Below are 22,988 nucleotides of genomic sequence, written 5' to 3'. Positions count from 1 at the left end.
GGAAATGTGCCATCCAAACATGGTCCTCTTGATATGCCATTCCAAGCACACCTGTATGATTGACTGAAATGGCCTAGCAAGCCACTCACTTGTACCTAATTCTTTGTTACTTTGCAAATTTGTATGTTTATGGTAATTTGTAGTTATCATCTTTTCAGCAATGTCATTAGTAATAACGGCAGGATACACAACTGAATACAGGTTTCTCCCTCCACCTGAAGGTAGAGCATTCCTATGAAACGGTTCGTAAGCTGAAATATCGTAAAGTGAAGAAGCAATTACCATTTATTTATATGGGAAAATTTTGTGAGCGTTCGCAGACCCAAAAATAACCTACCAGATCATGCCAAATAACACATAAAACCTAAAATAACAGTAACATATAGTAAAAGCAGGAATGATATGATAAATACACAGCCTATATAAAGTAGAAATACTTTTCCACAATCATTACTGAACTGTTCTCCGTAGCGAAAATCTCACGCAAGCGCTGTTGGCAAAAACACGGTGCAAGCGCTCTCCAGTAACCTTTAAGCTATAAAGCTGCCAAATCATACCAAATAACACGTAAAAATACACAGCCGATATAAAGTAGAAATAATATATGTACAGTGTAGTATCACTTACCGGAATCGGGACAGCGCCGAGCACACTGATGATGGTGTGTTAGACTGAGTCGTCGGAGTTTGGGTGGTGCAGTGGCCCCCCCACCCTCCAGGCTGCTGAGCGATACATTGCCGCAAAGAACGCAGGGGTCCAGCAGTAGCCGGGAGGTACACAGCACGTCTTTAAGAAAAAAGCCGAAACAAACATGCTAATTAATTAGGTGACGCCTGTAATTGTCGACCCAGATCAGTGCCGATTTCTGATTGCGTCATCTCTGATCTGGGCCGACAATTACGTGTCGGCAGCACCTAATTAATTAACATGTTTATTTCAGCTTTTTTCTTAAAGATGTGCTGTGTGCCTCCCGGCTACTTTAGCATTCTCTGCGAATCGGTATCTGTCCGTGGCCTGGGGGTTGGGGTGGTGGGACACTGGGGTGTCATCTCGTCGCCTGTTTCCATTAGAGCAGGCAGCTCATCTTCTCCTATGACTGTCTGCCTCGATGTCAAAGGTCGAGGTTCGTCGTCTGCTGTGGCTGATGTGGAAGGCTTGCTTGACTGCTGAGCCTCGCGCATTTTTCTATCACACAGTTCTTTAATAAGGACTCAAACCATCTTGCAAATATCCCCCAAACCGACCTACCCTTTCAAAATTAAAGTCGTACTTTATCATTACTCATTCGGTTTCCATTGTTATCCTTTTTTCTTCCAATTGCATCAGCTCTTCATCTGTCAGTTCTTGGTCATGGGATGCCAAAACCTCTTCAACATCATCTTCGTCAACTTCCACAAGCCAAACTCACTTTGTCCTTACTTCGTTCACCACGATCAAAACGCTTAATTATGTCGAGTTTTACCGTAAGTGTAACACCCTTACGAGCTCTTTCAGGCTTTTCTGATACCATAGAACTCATCTTGCAAATGGCTGCTCACAAGCACGTGTTAAAGGAAAGCAGTTCCGAATCCGAGAGAGAGCGGCTGCTCGGAGCGCGCGGGGGCTTTTATCGCGCACTGATTTTTTCGCGCGCTGAATTTTTATCGGGCACTGAATTTTTTTTTGTAACAGTGAAAACACCTTCTGAAAGCGAAAATAGGGTACTAATGTAGGTCTTTCGTAACAGTGAAGTTTCGTAAGGCGAACATTCGAAAAACGGGGGACACCTGGTATTCAAAAGAACAACTAAACTAGAAACAAAACCTGTTGGGGATATTCAGTAGGCCAGGCAGCACTTGTGGAGAAGGAAAAGATCTGACCTGTTGAATATTTCCAGCATTTGCTGTAATTTGCATTTTATTTAACTCCAATAATCCACAATCCAACTATTTGGAAATCACAATGGATGGCTAGCTAATTACGTGATGCTTCGCACATTCCATTCCAGTTGAGCCGGGCCCTGATTTCCACATTCTTCTGATCTCCCTTTAAACTTACTTGGCTCACTCACTGGATAATTCATAATACTGAAAGAAATGAATTAAAAATGTACTTACGTATTAATAAGAAAAAAATCCAATGGTCTGGAAATGCACCACCAAAGTGCCAAGTAGATTACCTTATCAGTTTCACAACAATAGATATCAGTTTGGTATTTCCCACTTATTACCTCATTAATAAAGTCTCCAATATCTCCAGGATGTGGAATTGTTGGGCGCAGCGGATACTGTGGCTCAGCACCAATAGGCCGTTCATCAACTCTTCTGATCCCTGGAGTTTTTGCCAAAACAGAATCTAGAGCATCTGGTTGTTGAAGCTGACTCAAGTCATAATCCTGCAGAACAGAAACCTAGGTTTTAGACCACGTCTCTCTCAGATCACAATCAAAATGAAACATTCATTCAAACTACTGCTCCCAGCAATTTTAAATATTTATTAAACAAGAGACTCACAATTTATCAATAACAAACTATATTTCAGAAGTAAGCAATTAAGTTCATGTGAAACTATGAAGGGATGTCAGGGATGTGGAAACAATCAGAAATAATGTACTGTGGCGTGATACTTTTGCTGTCAGGTTCATTTGTTATTTAGTTTCAGAGGCTTATTCAAAATTGTCAGTTACAGCTAATTATTTAGACAAATATAGAAGTCACATCGTTAACATATAAAATGTTGGAGGAACTTAGCAGAACAGGCAGCATCTATGGTGTTTCAGGCTGAGACCCTTGATCAATACTGGGATGGATGGGGAAGAAGCCAGAATAAGAAAATGGTGGGAGTGGAAGGAGTACAAGCTGATGATTACATGAAGCGAGGTGAGAGGGAAGGTGAATGGATGGGGGAGGCGGAGGATGAAGTGAGAAGCTGAGAGGTGATAAGTGGGGAAGATAAAGGGCTGAAGAAGGAGGAATCCGATAGGAGAGAGCAGTGGGGCATGGGAAAAAATGAAGGAGGATGCACATGTGCGGAAGATGATGTGCAGGTGAGGAGAAGGGAAGGGGACAGAGGGGAGCCAGAATGGAAAATTGAAAAAGAGAGAAAGAGTAGGGGGAAGGAATTATAGGAAGTTGGAAAAATCAATGTTCGTGCCATCAGGTTGGTCACTGCCCAGACAGAATATGAGGTGTTGCTCTCCTGCCTGAGGCTGGCCTTGTTCTAGCAGTAGAGGAGGCCAAGGACCAACATACTAGAATGGAATTGGGAAGTAGAATTGAAATGGGTGGCCTCCACTTGGAATTTCCTGGTAGCCGCCCATTTTAATGAATAGGCAGGATAGACCATCAAGTGCTGTGAACTAATGATCTTTATCTATGACATCATTCATAAATTCACAAAAATGTGCACAAATTCACAAAATTTCTCCACTTCCAAATATGATATTCCATTAGTGATGTCTAAAAATTTAGAGACATGCTAATATTAATGAGCATGGAATGATTTAGAAGCATGGACTTTGGAAATAGAATGCCTCCCTATAGCATTATAAAATCCAGATTTAACTATGGCTAAACAAGTAATCCATAAAGGCTCAGGGCAACTTCCTCATTTTATGTAGCTTCTGTACAGCTTTCACAACCTTTCCCAAATACTTGCCACCTCCAAGTATGCGCACACATACACTTGGTGGCTACTTTATTAGACACACCTGTACAACTGCTTATTACTGCAAATATCTAATCAGTCATTCATGTCACGGCAACTCAATGCATAAAAGCAAGAGGTTCAGTTGTTATTCAGACCAAACATCAGAATGTGGAAGAAATGTGATTGAAGTGACTTTCACCGTGGAATGATTGTTGATGTTGGATGAGATGGCTTTAGCATCTCAGAAAATGCTGCACATCTGGGATTTTCATGCATAACAGTCTATAGAGTTTACAAAGAATGGTGCAAAAATCAAAATAACATCTAATGAGCTGCAGTTCTGCGGATGAAAACACCCTGCTAATGGAAGAAGTCAGAGAAGAATGGCCAGACAGGTTCAAGCCGACAGGAATGCTCCAGCACCACAAATAACCACACATTACAACAACGGTGTACAGAAGCACATCTCAGAATGCACAACACATAGATCGGCTACAACAGCAGAAGACCACAAACATAATATTTCAAATACTCTCCAGTACCTGCACTCCCTTCACAATTGCTCCCTAAATATTAGATGGTTTCTTTCTTCTTAACAAAATATCTAAATATTGTAATTTTTTTTGCTTTAAGTTTACCTGTCACATGTACACCCATTTCCAGCTGTTTTCAAGGCCTCCTCACTGTACACTTCCAACCTTTGTGCCATCTGCAATTTTTGAGAAGTGCCCTAAGCATTGAAATGTCAGGAAGAGTGTGGTCTCAGCCCTGAATTCCATGGGACACTTCCACCTAATATCAATCAGTATGATTAATAACCATTCACCGCAATTGTTCTATAGGTTTCTCTGAAAAAGCTGAATGTTTATCAATGCAGCCATTATGCTTAACAGTCCATGGACCATAATCTTCTTGATGAATTACAGTTACTGATTAGCAAATAGAAAATAGAACAATACATCACAGTGCAGGTTTTTGGCCCATGTTGTTGTCAACCTTTTAACCTAATCTAAGATCAATCTAATCCTTCCCTCTTACTGAGTCCTCCATTTTTCTCTCATCCATGTGCCTATCTAAGAGTTCCTTAAATGTTGTTAACTTATCTGCCTCTACCATAACCCCTGGCAGAGCATTCCATCCACTTACCACTGTATAAAAAAATTTACCTCTGACAGCCCCCCTATATTTTGCTCAATCATCTTAAAACTATGCCCCCTCATATCTGCCTTTTTCACCCTAGAAAAAAGTGTCTGGCCATACACTCAATCTACACTCATATCATCTTTTATACCTCTATCAGGTCACCTGTCATCCTTCTTTGCTCTGGCAACCTATCCTCAGGGACATGCCGTTTAATCCAAGCAGCATCCTGATAAATCTCCTCTGCATCCTCTGTAAAACTTCCACATCCTTCTTATAATGAGGCAACCAGAAGTGAGTACCATATTCCAAGTGTGATCTAACCAGGCTTTTGAATGCCTGCATACACTACATCAACTACATCACCCAGTTCAGCACTCTCTGAGAATTTCAATTATAGCTGTAGAAATGCCTACCTGTTCCTTTAAAGAAAGAATCCCTATAAATATACCATGTTCTTCTCACATGTACAGCCTTTCTTTTCTCCTTGACAGTCATTAATCCTTTGGTGCTAGCAGATGTTTGGGTTGTAGGCAATTAATATTCGACATATGAAATTTTGGTTACTTGACCAGGATATACTATCCATTCCTAAATGGGTAGCATTGGAATTACAATCTGTTCAGGGTTATACACTTGGCTCTATTTTAGGTTCCTCTTTTCCTTTTGATTTGAAACGCCTTAAACAGGTGTCCAACCCGATAGTTAAATATACCTTACGTATTTGGTTTCAATTCAGAAAATTTTTTGATCTTAATCAATTTGGGTTAGCGATTCCTATTTTAGGTAACATATTTTTTCCTCCCTCTTTTACGGATCATGCTTTTCAAATTTGGAAGACTAAGGGTATTTCACGGTTTTTGGATTAATTTTAGATGGTTCCCTTATGTCTTTTGAACAATTATCTAATAAATATAATTTATCAAGAATACATTTTTTTAGATATCTACAAGTTAGAAATTTCCTAAGTACTATACTTTCTTCCTTTCCAATGCTTCCTCCTACATACATTTTAGATACTATTATTAACCTTAATCCATGTCAGAAAGGTGCATCGGCTATGATTTATAATATTATTATGAAACTTAGGAAAGCTCCATTTGAGAAGATTAGGGTAGATTGGGAACAGGAACTGGGGTTTATCATTTCCGTGGATGACTGGGGGCAGATTTTCCAATTAGTCAATACTTCCTCTATCTGTGCTAAACATTCCCTAATTCAATTTAAAGTTGTTCATAGAGCACATATGTCCAAAGATAAATTAGCTCGCTTTTATTCTCATATTAATCCTTTTTGTGATAGATGTCCGGGGCAGATAGCCTCTTTAACTCATATGTTTTGGTCTTGCCCTACTCTGGAAACTTTTTGGAGAGACATTTTTAATATTATCTCCAAGGTATTGAATATAGATATCTCTCCTCACCCTATTACTCCTATCTTTGGACTACCTAAAATTTCCAGTAATCTTTCTCCTTCAGCCCGTAGAATGATTGCATTTCTTACTTTAATGCCGAAAAGATGTATCTTACAACATTGGAAAGAGCTTAATGCTCCAACTACCTTTTTTTGGTTTTCTCAGACGATATTATGCTTGAATTTGGAGAAAATTAGAAGCAATATTTATGACTCCTCATTTAAATTTGAACAAACCTGGATATCTTTTATTCAATATTTTCATTTAATGTAATATATACCCTTCTTGTTTTTTTTTTACTGTTTTTAATGGAGGTCGGGATTGAGGACGTGATTTTAAGTTTTTTTAACTCTGTTTGGTTTCAAGTTAGTCCATTGCTTTGCTTTGCTTTTAGTTAGTTGCACGGTGGAGTTTTTTTGGGTTTTTTTTTCCTTTTCTCTATTGATATATATATAAAAATTAGTATACTATTATGTTACCTTGGTACGTTATGTTTAAATTACATTGTTTGTATCATTTTTTTTGTATTAATATCTTCTGTAATTTTATTATATTCTAACAGTGTATTAGTACCTATATGGCTTACCTTTTTGTATACTTATTCAATAAAAAGATTTAAAAAGAAAGAAAAGATGTTTGGGTTGTAGGGTAACCACCAGCTAAAATATGTTATCTATACAGCTTCTAAACTTGCAGATGTACACAAAGCAGGGTCTATCTCATGCATGGCACTGAATTTTCTCACTGACCAAATTCCCAGGTTGGCTCTCTTTTCAAGTTCAAACTGCCAGGGTGTTCTCATTAGTGAATAACAAATATTACTACTGCTCAGCAACAAGTCCAAAAGCAGCAAGGGTATTGTTTAATCAAAAATATAACGTTTTTCACTAAATCTGTCCTTCATGAAGGAAAAGGTATACAATCCACTAAGGCAATAATGCTGTGAACAGTAGCACACAAGCAGCCTGGCAGTTTGTTTGAATCCCTATCTAATTTGTCTATTTTTTTTTGAGTTCAGAATGTTTCGCTGACTTTTCTCAGCCCATGTTCTACAGTTGCCCAGGGCTAATATCACCCTTAAAGTACTTAAATAGCTCAGGAAGTATTCAAGCCAGGTTTTTAATAGTGGTTGTCAACTCCCATACTATGTCGGGGGCTGCTCAAGGAATTCTCAGCACCAAGCCCTTTGACATATATCTGTGTGAATTATACATTTTCGCATCCTCTTTAGAAAAACCTTCAAGGAACTTTTGAGATGAGCAAAGTGGAACGAAGGATGAGCATGCCTTTTCCCTCTGGGTTGCACATATTTAATAGCTTTATTTAGGAAGGGGGAAAGAAAACTGGCTGTAGAAATATGATATGACAGAATTTTTATAGGTGGAATTACCTCGCCTCAACTTGCCTGCTGAGACTTGTTAAGAAGAATTATAAGATCCAGTAGCACCTAAGGATTGGAGGCATACTAGGCCTGCAAATAAGATGAACATGGCTTTTGTATTGAAAGTGCCTAATGAGACCCAAAGAATTATAATTTCACACTCAGATAATAATTCACTTCTGGAATATTAAGCTAATAATCAAAACCAGATGCTAATAAATCCCTGGGTGTGGAATTTACTTGGTGCTCAAGTTCATCTTGACAACTTTTAACACAATGCAATAAAACTCATAGCAATGCAAATATCTTCAAGCCCCAGTAATACTACAAAGAATAAAATCTTGCAGCATCATCATTATTGGAAATACATTAAAACCAGCATCAAATGTCATCAAAATGGCTAAAATAAATTTAGTTTCACCGAGATACAATGGACTGCAGATGCATTTTTTTGGCTTTTTGGATTCAAACTGACTAAAGTTCCTTCTATTTTTTTTTCACAGCTGCATGGAGCTGTGAATTTTTGTACATGACCTGAAAACCCCGTGGTACTTTACATGTTTTTTTGATAATATGTATACTACGAATATTGAGAATGAGAACTGAAAAATCACATATTTAGGATTTTACTTATTAACTGAAGGGTATAATAAAAAACAATACAACAAAGAAATTTTTTTATTTATTGTAAACTTTATCCTGTCTGTCTTTATTACAAATTAATTTTTCATAAACATTGTCTGGACTAATTTTGCATCTAGATGAAAAATACTTCATAATTTTCATTAGAACATCCAACTGTTTCACTTTGGGACAGTTTCTGAATTTACATTGAATTCATAAGACTGATGAATTCATAGACAGCACTAGAAGCTTGAAATGTTGCAACAATGTCAGCAAGAGTTGGCAGTACTTCAAATTCTTTGTTTCTAAGCACAGAGTTCAAAACATCAGTGAATGTCGTTATTACACCAGTGTTAGCTTTCTCAGAAATGACATATTTGAAACCACTGTATTGCTGTGATAGTTTTGAGGCAATGCTTTTGTCATATATTAAAGAAAATTTCGGCGGCACGGCAACAAAGGCTATGTGCGTGGGAGCATTTCAGTTACTGTGCAGTTGCTACATCTTTCCCAGGTGATGTCAGCCCAGCATTATTAATAACCCTTTTAAGTTCAGACACTATAAACTTAACATCCAAGCAGGGACTGGAACATTCTTTTTTCTCAGCAATTTGAGGATTGCTTGCAAAACTGTTTCCCTATAAGGCCTCTCTTATGTAGTTTTTGCTAATAACTCTGCTTTTTCAGAGTCAATAGCTACAACTTTCTCCCCACCATACAAATCCTGCAATGCATTAAATTCTTTAACTTCCCCCATTTTCTGTGGCATACCCAAACTTCCCCTACTTGGATCTCTTTCCCAATGCTATCACAGTACATTCTCCAATACATTTCCTTTGCCCTTCTCACTACTTTTCTAAATGTAGCTTGAACTACATGAATAGGAGTAGCATGGCTTAACCTTCCTAAAAGCGTTATTCCACTCCTTCACAGCTCTTTTACATTCATCCATACACAAGGGAACACCTTTCTTATTATTATCTCCCGATGATCTGAGAACTGATTTCTTAGCTATTAAGTTGAGTACAGAACGTAAGGTATGATTACTCAACTTGTTATTCTCCAAAACTAAATGATCAGGAAATGTACTTTCACATAATAGTAACAATAATAGGCATCCGTTAGTCTCATGAGACCATGGATTTGCGCCTTGGAAGGTTTCCAGGGCGCAGGCCTAGGCAAGGTTGTATGGAAAACCGGCAGTTGCCCATGCTGCAAGTCTCCCCTCTCCACGCCACCGATGTTGTCCAAGGGAAGGGCACTAGGGCCGATACAGCTTGGCACCAGTGTCGTCGCAGAGCAATGTGTGGTTAAGTGCCTTGCTCAAGGACACAACACGCTGCCTCAGCTGAGGCTCGAACTAGCGACCTTCAGATCACCAGACCGACGCCTTAAATACCTGGCCACGTGCCAACACAACTTTCACATAAATCATCAAATACATCCCAATTTGCCTTTTTAAAAATGTGTCTTGAGATATGAGCACCTTTCCTCTGATACATAACTATTCCCATTGTACAGATAATGGGGAAATGATCACTCCTCACTGTTGTATCATTATACACTTCCCAGTTACACACTTACACATACCTGCTATATCCTCAGATATCAGCATGAGGTCTATAGCAGAAGAAGTGCAGTGAAATATTTATCCTTGTACTCCTACCATTCAAGTACACTAAGCACTTTTCTTCCATCAGGTCTTCCACCAACCTCCCATTCACATTTGTGTCATTCCAACCACACACATAGTACTATGGGCATTAAAATCCCCACACCATATGACTTTATTTTTCCCCATTTCCACCCACAATTTCCAATATTTCACATTTCAGAAAACATTGGAGCAGAATTAGGCCGTTCAGCTCATCAGCTGTTCCGCCAGTGCATCATGGCTGTCCTACTTCACTTTCAAACCCATCCTTCTGACTTCTCCCAGTAACCGTTCACTGTAATACCATGGACTCTTATCTTGATAAGCAGCCTCGTATGTGTGCACCTTAACAAAGGCCTTTTGAAAACCCAAGTACACAACATCTACTGATTCTCCTTTGTCTATCCTGCTTGTTATTTCCTCAAAGAATTCAAACAGATTTGTCAGGCAAGAGTTTCCCTTAATGAAACCATGCTGACTTTGGCCTATTTTATCATGTACCTCTAAGTACCCTGAAACCTCAATTGACTCCAACATCTTCCCAACCACTGACGTCAACCTAACTGGCCTATAATTTCCTTTGTTCTGTCTCCCTACCTATTCAGTTCATCTGCTATTTCTTTGTTCCCCATAACTACCACTCCAATGTCATTTTCCAGAGGTCCAATATTTACTTCTGCTTCTCTTTTACTCTTTATAGTTCTGAAAACACCTCTTGATATTTAAAAGTATCCCAATCCTCTACTTTCCCACTCATTTTGCTCAATTATATGTTCTCTCTTTTGCTTCTATGTTGGCTTTCATCTCCCATGTCAGCCACAGTTGTGTCATCCCATCTTTAGAATACTACTACTTCTTCGGTAAGTATCTATCTTGTGGCTTCTGGTTGCTTTCAGAAACTCCAGCCATTGCTGTTCTTCCGTCATCCTGCTAGTGTCTCCTTCTAATCAACTTTGGCTTGCTCTTTTCCCATGCCTCTGTAATTTCCTTTACTCCACTGTAATACTGGTACATCTGAATTTAGATTCTCTTTCTCAAATTGCATGGTGAATTCTATCATATTATGATCACTGTCTCTTAAGGATTCCTTTTCCTTGAGATCCCTAATCAAACTGTTCATTACACAACACCCAATCCAGAATAGCTGATTCCTAAGTGGGCTCAGTCGCAAACTGCTCTAAAAAGCTATCTCGTGAGTATACTATGAATTCGGCACCAACCTGATTATCCTAATCTCCCTACATATCATAAATTTCCCTTTTAACATGCATCAGTGCCTTTTTATTCTTGCCTGTCCTTTTGATACAATGCATATCCTTGGATGTTATGCTCCCAAATATAATCTACTTTCAGCCATGACTTAGTGATGCCCACAACATCATACCTGCCAATCTCTAACTGTGCTACAAGATCAACAACCTTATTCTGTATACTGTGTGCATTCAAACATAACATCTTCAGTCCTGTATTCATCATCGTTTTTGATTTTGTCCCCCTTTTTATACTGCAACTACAGTTTTACCCTATCATCGGCCTTGACAGTATATCAGGTGTTAACCTTTCACAAAGGTTATAAGAAACTATTATCTGTACTTTATTAAACTTTTCCCAAATGTCAACCACTATTGACTCATAAACAACTCCAATTTCCACATCTCTATGTGCTGTCCCATGTTTGACAAAGGTAACCAATCCTCCTCCATTACCCACTTTCCAATCGTGTCTTACATCAACATAGCTTCGTATCTTAACTAGGTTTCCTGTACACATATAACATCAGGTATAATTGGTATATCTCCAATAACTTTCTTAGTTTGCTGACCATTTGCTAACTGGCTCCTAACATGCCATTGTATGATTAGATAATCCATTAACAATCCTGCTTTGAAATCTAAACATTACTTGCTCCTTGTATGCATCATTAATAATTTTGAGTTAAGTCGTTCATCTATAGATGTTTTTCTGTCCTACTTTTAGTTTGTGGTGTACATCTGCCATGACAGTGACAATCTTTAGTTTATCAACAAAACATTTGTTAAACAATCATGCACTTTACATACTGACTTCAATCTATCTGTATTCTGGATATTAATAGGTCCTAATGACACTGTCTTCTGTAATTTCTATAGTGCCTCTGCATATGATATGTTAATTTCTATCCAAACACACTGCAATTCCACAGCTTCCTATATACAGGACACCCTGCATAAGCACAGCTATGTTCTCCTCCAGAGTTGCTACATTTTAGTCTAATGCCTATGACACAATTGCCATAATCATGTTCTCCACTACATCTACCAGACCACACACACAGCTGCATCATGGCCAAATCTCTGGCATGGAAAACATCTCAGATGCAGTGGCACGTAGATTCAAATCGTATAACTCATAACCTAAATTAACCATATCTGGAAACTTTTTTCCATCAACTTTAATCCACACCAATAAGCTATCTGCTCTTACCTCACCACAACACCTTTTTAAACGTTTAGCGTCCACAACTTTATACCCGAATTAATTATTTGTAACTTAGTCCATGGGTGCATCTAGAGGCACTCCAATGGTTACTGCTCAAAGCCACCATCATTCAATATAAATTTTGCTAATTTCCTTCCTCTCACAATATTAAATGCCAAAGCTTTCTGACATTGCTTGCAATCTTCACAACATTCTAAGAGTACCCTATGTCTTAAAATTGTATGCCCACAATAACTCCTAATGCCTTTTTCAAATCCTTAGTTAGTCTAATTGGATTGATATCAGAAACTGGTCCACATTCAAAAGTCAACTAAAGGAAGTCATCTGTTAACAGGACTCCACAATCCCAAAACAGCAGGAAACCTTTGACCATCTGCTCACCACTCTCAACCAGCTCTCTGTCTCAATACCACAACCTCCTATCTTGGAACCCCAGATTTTGGTGGCCAATTGCTTCAATAGATCCTCAACCCAACGCTGCAACTCCCTGCTTCAGTGCACCTTACACTTCGAGCTCCAGCCACCTCTGCCTTTACGGACTGAGCCAAAATTGCTTTTGTCATTTCTCTCTTGACTGGGCGAGCTCTGACCTGGGCTGCCACTAACTGGGACAATAAAGCCATCAATTGAAATAAATATGAAGATGTTACTGCTGAGCTGCACTGGGTTTTTAACCATCTGGGAAGTGGATGGAGGACAGCGGACTGGATGCTTTGCCGACGTCAAGCCTCATAGTCAGTGCTAGATAGATCATGCAATTCGGGACCTTCGTGGCAGAGTGCAGCTGGAGTGCAGGAGCCTGAAGGCCCATCACCATCACGGCCTCTTGGAATGATGTAAGATGAGCTGTCTACGCAGGAGTTGTCCACGGACCTCGAGAGCCTTATCACTCTGGCTCTGTGAATTGACAAGCATCTTATGGAGCCACCCTCCAGATCATCAACCAAAACCACTGATCTGTTCCCAGAACCATTTCAGGTTGCAGGACCCTCATCATCACCTCCAGAACCAATGTGGGTAGGGAGAGCTCCCTTAATCCCCCAAGAGTTAGAGCATTGGTGGAGAAGCATCTTTTATGTTTACTGTGGGGTCGCCGATCACCCACGTATCAAATGACCACTGTGTTCTGAGAAACAGCACCAGAAGGTAGAGACAAGAAGCCTTCTGTCTAGTAAGCTCCCTGGATTTTCTGTGACACCAGTTCTGGTGACCACCATGATCACAAATGAACGTCTGTTTGTCGCTGTCTGCCCTAAATGCGCCCAGTCCAATGCCTCCAACCAGCATCCCTCTGGGTTCTCCTGCCAGTCCCTCGACGACTATGGTTCCATATCACCATGGATTTCATCACAGGTTTGTCTCTTTCTGATGGGGCAATTTCATGATGGTGGTGGACCGGTTCTCCAGGGTGGCCCACTTCATTGCTCTCCCCAAACTTTTGCGAGCTACTGAGACAGCAGACTTGGTTCGTCCACATATAGTTTGCTTCCCAGATTCCCTCAGGAAATTGTGTCAGATCAGGGCCCACATTTTGTCTCTCAATTCTGGTAGTCTTCTGCTCCCTCCTCCACACCTTGATGAGTTTGTCCTCTAGCTATCACACGCTGATGAATGGGCAGTCGGAAAGTGCCAATCAGCAAGTGATGAAGCTCTTCTCTGCCTATAACCGTTCCACGTGGAAGAAATATCTGCTCTGGAATGAACTGACCTGCAATCTGTACACCTCCTCTGCCACTGTTTGAACTGTTTCATGGCTACCAACACTGATTGTTTACCACGGAGGAGCCAACGGTGAAAATCCCGTCCATCAGGGCCCTGGTTCACTGATGCTAGAATACTTGGAAGAGGACATGACATGGAGATACATCCTAACTGCTGCCTGCACCTACTGCCACCATGTCAACCACCGATGGCACCATTAGTCTGGGAACCATGTCTGGCTATCCACCCTATATCTGCCTCTGCAAGATCTCACTCCATTTTTTAGGTCCCTTTAAGATTTCCCATCACATCAACCTCACTTACCAGCCATAGCCGCCACTGTCCTTCAGGACTACACCTACCTTCCATAGTTCCTGCCTCAAGCCCATTGTCCATGGACCACTCAATCCACCCGAGCCTGCACCTCGGAACAAAGGATAGTGGAAGGTGGTCTAGTGTACATGGTTTGCTGGTTGATGTTCATAACTTCGTGGACAGGATGTGCAGTAGATAGTTGATTGGGAAGGGTACAGCCTGGAGACGAGGTCCTGTTTCATCTTGAATCCTTCACTCATCGAAGAGTTCCACCGGACCCATCCTGATCGCCCTGGGTCATTGGGTGCTGGCCATAGAGGGCTTTATCCTTTCAGGTCTGCACAGGCAAGCACTTCCTAGTCTCCACCCAGCCAATAGGAGTCACCTGCCACTCATTTCCAACTGCGGCCCATTTAAACCCAGCTCCCATCCACACTGTTTGTTCACCCATCGAACCAGTCAGCTTCAACTAGACTTCTAGTCTTCAGTTACCTTGTTGCTTTGTCATGTATGTATCTGTTCTCTCTTATTTTCTGGCCTCTTGTGGCTTGTTATTTTGCAGTTTAAGACCATAAGATATAGGAGCAGAATTAGGCCATTTGGCCTATCGAGTCTGCTCCGCCATTTCAGCATGGCTGATCCATTCTCCCTCTTAGCCCCAATCATCTGACTTCTCCCCGTAACCCTTCATGCCCTGCCCAATCAAGTATCTATCAGCCACTGCCTTCAATATACATGAAGACTTTGCTTCCAAGCCTTCCTGCTGGTGCAGGAAAGCATAGATCTTGCTGACCTGAGAGCTCTCTTAACCCCCAATCTTAAGGTCACCAAAGACTTCAGCAAATTTCTACAGGTGCACAGTGGAACGCATTCTGACTAGTTGCCTGGTATGGAGGCTCCAATGGTATGATCAAAAGAGGGATTGTAGACTGAGTCAGCACTATCATTGGCACTAACCGCCCCAGGATTGAAGACATTTTCACAAGTTAGTGCCCCAAGAAGGCAGCATACATCATTAATGATGCTCAACCTGGACATGTCTCTTCTCATTACCTCCATCAGGGAGGAGGTACAGGAACCTGACAACCCACACACAACCTTTTTAGGAACAGCTTCTTCCCCTCTGCTATCAGATTTCTGAAAGTCCATGAATACTATCTTGCTGTTCTTCTTATGTGTTGTATATTTATTTCTTATTGTAAATTATAGTAATTTTATGTCTTTGCTGCCACAAATAGCAAATTTCATGAGATATATCAGTGATAATAAACCTGATTCTGATTCACAGGACTAACTGAATCACCCTTTCAAACACAAGCAAGAGAATCCAAGAAGCTACTTTGTGCACTGCAACACGCGATGTAATAAGCATGCCTCATGAGAATAGGCTGAGTGAACTCGGCCTTTTCTCCTTGGAAAGGCAGAGGATGAGAGGTGACCTGATAGAGGTGTATAAGATGATGAGAGGCATTGATCGTGTGGATAGTCAGAGGCTTTTTCCCTGGGCTGAAATGGTTGCCACAAGAGGACACAGGTTTAAGGTGCTGGGGAGCAGGTACAGAGGAGATGTCAGGGGTAAGTTTTTTATGCAGAGAGTGGTGAGTGCTGGCAACGGTGGTGGAGGCGGATACGATAGGGTCTTTTAAGAGACTTTTGGATAGGTACTTGGGGCTTAGAGAAATAGAGGGCCATAGGTAAGCCGAGTAATTTCTAAAATAGGGATATGTTCGGTACAACTTTGTAGTCAGAAGGGCCTATATTGTGCTGTAGGTTTTCTATGTTTCTATGTTTTCCATGAATTAATCCAAATAGTGCAGTGCTTTTTGCCTCAGTAGGTCACATCAGGAATTCAGCCAAGAATGCCATCATGCCTGATTTGCAGTTCACTTAAAATACTAACAATTAATTTAGGCAAAATGCTATGCAAATTACATTGGTATCCAAGCCAAATTTCTACTTAATAGGTTAGTCTTGCAAAACTCTGAACTAGAAAGACAAGTGATAGAATTCACTCCACATTGCTAACTTCCAAATAAAAGAATTGGACCATAATCTTTGTGCAGTGTATTTCATGCACAAATAAAGTGGCCTCTTGTAGGACCACGGTAAACAGCTATTCTATCATTCCCACTAAGCTGTGATTATCAGTAAGAAGCACCAGCTGGGAGAGATAAGAAGCCAGTGGTTAATGATTTTAATCCAGCACGAATAAATTGTGAGGTGCATTTCTCCACATTTGTGTTAATTTCTTTGATATGACTTACCTGTCTTTTAGTAGTATGAAGAGGATAGACCACTCACTTCAGCAGCAGGTAGCTGTAATGTAACAGCCCTGATACCAGCTAGGATCTCTAGCTAAACCAAAAGCCCCTCAATGAGCACTTGCAGGTCACTTTGTGACTGTAGCTACCTCTACTGCACTGAAAGCAATGGCCTTTTGGATAATTTTCTGGTGCATTTCAGGTGGTGGCAGTTCCATTCATAAATTAAACTACCTTGTACAAAATGTCCAACTTTAAAACATGATCCGAACCATTCCATCTCTTGGTCATTATTATTTATTGTTTGACTGAGAATTCCAAGAAGTTCAGCCTGCAATAATAACCAGCAGCTCCAAAATAATGTTGTGCATTTAACTCTAGTCTAACAGCAAGTGGAAAACATGCAGTACATGTGATGTGTATATGTATGTTTTGTCACTAACATATCATACACAAATACAGATCATTAAAAAATAAACATCACAGACTTATGTATTTCGATAAGTTAAACCCTCCAAAGTTAATTTCATTTATATTTTTCAGGACAGCACCAGATCCTGCCTAAACCAAACAATATTCAATTTGCAATACATTTCTTATATACTAGAGCAAATATTGTATACAATATAATAAAATTGTGCTGTATGCCTTTGAATCGATCTGTGGAAAGTTACTTTCCTCTGCACCATTCACCAATCTACCTCTGATATGAGTGTCACCTTGCAAACCTCACCTCCCAGAAGCATCTGTCCTCCCATCAACTGATCTTCTAATCCAACTGGGAAATACTTACTACCAACCTGCTGACACCAATAAACTCAAATAACAATCTCTTGTGATGGTTAATCAAAGCACTAATACTTGATTCCATCCTCTGACACCTGTTCCACTTACACAACTGAAATTCCTCTCCACATATTGATCCAACTAATACCTTGCAGCAAACTATTAACCCTACTTAATCCATACTTCCTGTAACATACACTGCTGTAACATCTCTATGTGGTTTAAATAATATAGACTGCATAGTATGATTCTTAGTGGTATCTCTCTAAGTACAGATTGATGCAATACTTACTGTTGACGATGCAAGTAATGGATCTGGAGTAACAATCAGCTGCAATGATTCACAATGAAAACTAACAACAGGGATGCATCAGATCTGGAGTAACAATCATTCTCCTTTATACTTGTGTACTAAAGAATGGCAATAAACATTCCTGAATCCTGAATATTAGGCTCAGCAAAAAGAAACCTCTCTCATTCTTATACACCCCATCTCTTTCATTGTCACTCTTTCATTACACTTAGTCTTTTTATTTAATCATACAATTTCTCAGTTAAACCTACCTGCTGTGCTCTAGGACATAATACACAGTACCAAAAGTGCTGCTTAATGAAACTATGGTGCTGGGGATTGGGGATGCATTGGAACAAGAGGAAGGCATGGTGAGGGATGAATGGAGGCTGAACATCACTCAGTCATACAGCAAAGAAATGGGCTCTTCAGCCCACCATGGCTATGCCAACCATTATGCTCAGTTACACTGATCGTACTTTCCTGCGTTAATTCCATTTCCCTCTTCACCTTGTTCACTCACATATCCTTCCAGATGATCCTTGAATGTTGTTACCTCTTCTGACAGCTCCTTTCAGATCCCAAATACATTTTGTGTGAAAGATTTACTCCCCTCAAATCCCCTTTAAACCATTTCACTCTCATCTTAACCCTATCTTCTCTAGTTTTAAACATCCTGCCATAGCAAACAGACTCGGGCTATCTATCCAATATACTGTGAATCTTCTCTGCATTCTCTCTAGCTCAATGACATCCTTAAAAAAATGTGCCAGTCAGAATAATTTGCCAACCATGGACTAACTGATTTACTAATTGATTAAGTAAATCAATTACAGTATGTATCTTAAATAGATTAAAAATAGTGCAAATACAGTAGTATATATATAAAAAAGTGAGGTAGTTTTCATGGGCTCAATGTCCATTTAAGAATTGTATGGCAGAAGGGAAGAAGCTGTTCCTGAGTCACCGAGTGTGCACTTTGTATCTCCTTCCTGAGAAGAGGGCATGCCCTGCATGATGGAGCATCCTTAATAATGGACGTTGCTTCTCTGAGGCACCGCTCCCTGAAGGTATCTTGGATACTATGAAGACTAGTACCCAAGATGGAGATGGAGCTGACTAATTTTACAACTTTCAGTAGCTTCTTTCAATTCTCTGCAGTAGCCACCCTGCGACCCCCCCCCCCCTCCACCACATACCAGACAGTGATGCAGCCTGTCAGAATGCTCTCCATGGTACATCTATAGAAGTTTTTGAGTGTTTTAGGTGATAACCAAAGTGATGTATTCCCAAAATATATTACTTTGCACTTGTCTGGGTTAAACTTCAATCATCACCACCAACATTCCCGGTTATCTACAGTCATCGTAATATTAGAAAACCTTCTTCACTGTCCACTATACCACCAATTTTGGTGCCATCTGCATTCTTATGAACGATCCCACATCCATTCTCATCCAAATCATTAACATACATGACAAAGCTCCCAGCACCAATCCCTGCTTCACACCATAGGCCACCATTCTGAAAATCAAACCTTTATTCCACCCTCTGCCTCCTACCCTCAAGCCAATTTTATATCCAATTTGCTTGTTCATTTTAGATCCCCTGTGATTTATCCTTCCAGACCAGCATACCAGTCAGGACCTTGACAAAGACCTTGCTGGTCCATGTAAACAACATCAATCCTCTTGGTTACTGTTTTAAAAATCTCATTCAAATTTATGAGAGATGATTTCCCACAGGCAATGCATGTAAACTACCCTGAATCAATTCTTTGCAAACATGAGGAAATCTGCAGATGCTGGAAATTCAAGCAACACACACAAAAAATGCTGGTGAACATAGCAGGCCAGGCAGCATCTATAGGAAGAGGTACAGTTGACGTTTCGGGCTGAGATCCTTTGTCATGAAGGGTCTCGGCCCGAAACGTCGACTGTACCACTTCCTATAGATGCTTCCTGGCCAGCTGTGTTCACCTGAATCAATTCTTGCTTTTCTAAATGCAATTATATTCTGTCATTTTCAATAATCTTCCCACCTCTAATATAAGGCCTATTGTTCCCTAGCTTATCCCTGCTTTCTTTGCAAATAAAGACATGACATTAGCTATCCTAAGGCTAAGACTCTAACACCACAGACCTGCCTCCTACCATGAACTAAGGCCCACATGTACTGTGGAATCTTGAAGGAAATCTTCTGGATCTAAGAGAGCTTAATCGAGTTCTGAAGAGGAGAAGTTATTCTGTACATTCTGTAGTTGGTATTTCCTTTGCTCTGAGTAAAATAAAACCTTTCAAAGTGATGGTTAAAAAGAAGATGGGTTAAGGCTGTAAAACTCGACGAAGAGGCCCATAATTAACCAGCTTCATCACACCATGTGGTGAATCCCATTGAACAAGAATGGCATTTTGAATCAAAACAGCACTGGAGAAATTTTGACGAAGAATGTACATGCTGCACTTAATGTGTCGGTGAGGTAATGACCATTGGAAGATGGGCAATAGTGGAAGAGGCAATTACACCATGATTGAAGCTCAGAGCCCTGATGAGTTGGTGAACAGGGTGTAACCAAAATGAAAGAATTCTTATTCATGAATCATGTAATCATCAGAGATAATCTGAAGTTAAACTCAGCAAGAGTCAAAACTGCAAAATGGATGTCAATCCTGATGAATTTTGCAGGAATATAACGATGTCCTGGTTACAGCTACTATCTAAATAGGTCCTATATCCTTTTTGGTGAGATGTGTGAGTATGCTGACAGCTAACCAATAGGGATGTGGAATGGAATTGTTTCTAGACTTGGAATCAATTGAAATAAGGAGAAAGTTACAGCAGAGCCTGTGATGCATTATTTCAATGAAACTGGCACTGGAAGAAGAGGCCTCAGAAGAGAAGCAATAAACTTGTAGATCATCAGTAAATGGCATATACAATAAAAGCAGTAATAGAGGCAGAAATGTACTACACACAAATTGAGGAGGAGCTGCATGCTATGATCCTTGGTCTGGAGATCTACCAGAATACAAATGAATTATATATGAGCATAGTGATCAGGTCAGGTCAGGGCCTTGCCTTGCTACTGGTACCACATAGCCCAGTACTACCTGGTCTTGGGTCGGGTTGGCAGCAACTGAACCGGCACACCCCCTGGTGCACTTCAGTTAACCAGGGAGGAGGGTGTGTAGGCACCCAGCAGGACTAAAAACAAAACCTGTCAAAGGGCGGATGAACTCTTTGTGAGTCAATGGCCACCTACAGTCTGTGTGAGGAGTGGTGCGCCACACAGTCTTTCGTTTCACACCTTGTAAGGCATTATGATGACACACAACCCAACAAACCCTATACTTCCAGAGCCGGGAGAGCTCAGGAACTCTGCAGAACGCCCAGACCCTGGCCTAGACAGGCAGTATGAAGACGCAACCTCAAATCCCACGGGGAGGGTTGAGTCCGACAAGGGGGCTGAGCAAACTGCGCCTCTTTTGCGTAGTAAGGTAAAAACAATCATCTCAACCTTCAACGCAAACACCATCCGCCTCTTGCCTTGATGCACAGAGTTGGCATCACAGGCAAGCAGATACGACATCTCCATCCTGGGGATCCAAGAACACTGTCATGTACATCCTGACGAAGAGATAAGGTTCACAGGGGTAGAGGGGATGCACCTCATCACCTCATCCACATGGAGAGAGCTGACGACGATGTCAGCACAAGGTGGAGTAGGGCTGATGTTGAACCACAAGGCGAAGAAGGCACCAAGGTGTAGTCTCAGTCAGTGACAGAATCCTTACTGCAGAATTTGATGGAAACCCGGTGACCTCTGTCATCATCTGTTACTCCCCACACAACTGCAGCGAGGAGAAGGAGGTGGAGGCTGTCTACAGTAAACTTCACAAAGCTGTCACTTCAATACCGGCACATAACTTACTGGCTGTGCTCGGCGATTTTAATGCCCAGGTCGGACTGGAAGATGTTCCATACTCATACCAAGACTTTACCAACAGAAATGGACAATATCTAGTTGATTTCATCCAGGAACACAGTCTCATTGCCGCCAACATACAATTCAAGAAGTGAGCTGGTAAACTGTGGACATATGAAAACAGAGCCTCCATCTACAGGAAACAGCTCGATTACGTCCTTGTTAAGAACAAAATGGCGTAATTGTGTGATCAACACAGAGGCCTACAGCACCTTCAACTCGGTCAGTTCTGACCACAGAGTAGTGTCAATGCAAGTGAGACTGAGCCTGCGGCACCCCAAAGTCACGGGTCCCAAGGAGAAAATAGACTGGAAGGCATTCTCCTCACAACCTGTTCTTCAAGCCCAGTACACAGTGGAGGTGAGAAATCGCTTCGGCCCACTGGAAAGGGGGTAGGAAGAGACTGCCACCAACCACTATCTATGTCTCATAGACGCAAACAGATACAACAAAGAGTTTGCCTACTGTGAAGCGAATCAAGAAGAGTCGGATCTCGAAACATCCTGATGTCGTCTCAGCAAGAAGTGTGGTCAATGCTTGTCATGCCGAATTTAGAAGGAGCGAAACAGAAGAGCTAAGAGACAAGTTCAAGACAGCAAAGAAGAATCTCTTTGCCACCTAAGACCAACTGAAGGAAGAGGAACTAGCTGAGAGGATTAGAGAGATAGAAGCTGATAATGAAGACATGCAGCATGGAGAAGCATGGCGCCTAGTCAATGAGATCAGCAGACGGAAGAAGTCCCCATTAGGTCAAATAAGTGGTAAAACAGCAGAGGACAGTGTCCTGACATGGTTTACTAACTTTAAGAACCTGCTGGGAAGCCCTCTAATGATCACGGAAGAAGAAGAGGACATATCCACGATACTAATGCAAGTCGAAATCGATGACATCCCATTCACCATTGAGGAACTGAAGAAGGCCAAATATGCACTCAAACAGAGCAGGAGCACTGGACCAGATGGGATACCACCAGATGTCCTGAAGAACTAAGACCTGGGCGACATCTTGCTGGACATATGTAATATGGCATTGATGAAAGGCGACAAACCAGAACAGTAAACAACAGGAATTCTGCAGATGCTGGAAATTCAAGCAACACACATCAAAGTTGCTGGTGAACACAGCAGGCCAGGCAGCATCTCTAGGAAGAGGTGCAGTCGACGTTACTCACTCTTCCTTCAGTTGGTCCTGACGAAGGGTCTCGGCCCGAAACATCGACTGCACCTCTTCCTAGAGATGCTGCATGGCCTGCTGCGTTCACCAGCAACTTTGATGTGTGAAACCAGAACAGTGGTCACTCTCAAACATTATCCCAGTCCCCAAGTCTGG

General features: G+C 41.0%; 1 protein-coding gene across 1 annotated transcript in view; it reads right to left on the bottom strand.

The window, feature by feature from the left end:
- LOC140186220 (cadherin-4-like) overlaps positions 1-22,988 on the bottom strand; it is a 753,218-nt gene that overhangs the window by 2,000 nt on the left and 728,230 nt on the right. The window contains exon 15 of the mRNA XM_072240216.1: positions 2,210-2,374. Within this exon, the coding sequence (XP_072096317.1) occupies positions 2,210-2,374 (165 nt within the window). The remainder of the gene's footprint in view (positions 1-2,209; positions 2,375-22,988) is intronic.

The sequence above is a fragment of the Mobula birostris genome, chromosome 2 (assembly GCF_030028105.1).
Source record: "Mobula birostris isolate sMobBir1 chromosome 2, sMobBir1.hap1, whole genome shotgun sequence".
In the NCBI taxonomy this organism is placed as follows: Eukaryota; Metazoa; Chordata; class Chondrichthyes; order Myliobatiformes; family Myliobatidae; genus Mobula; species Mobula birostris.
This window is presented reverse-complemented; position numbering and strand designations above follow the sequence as displayed.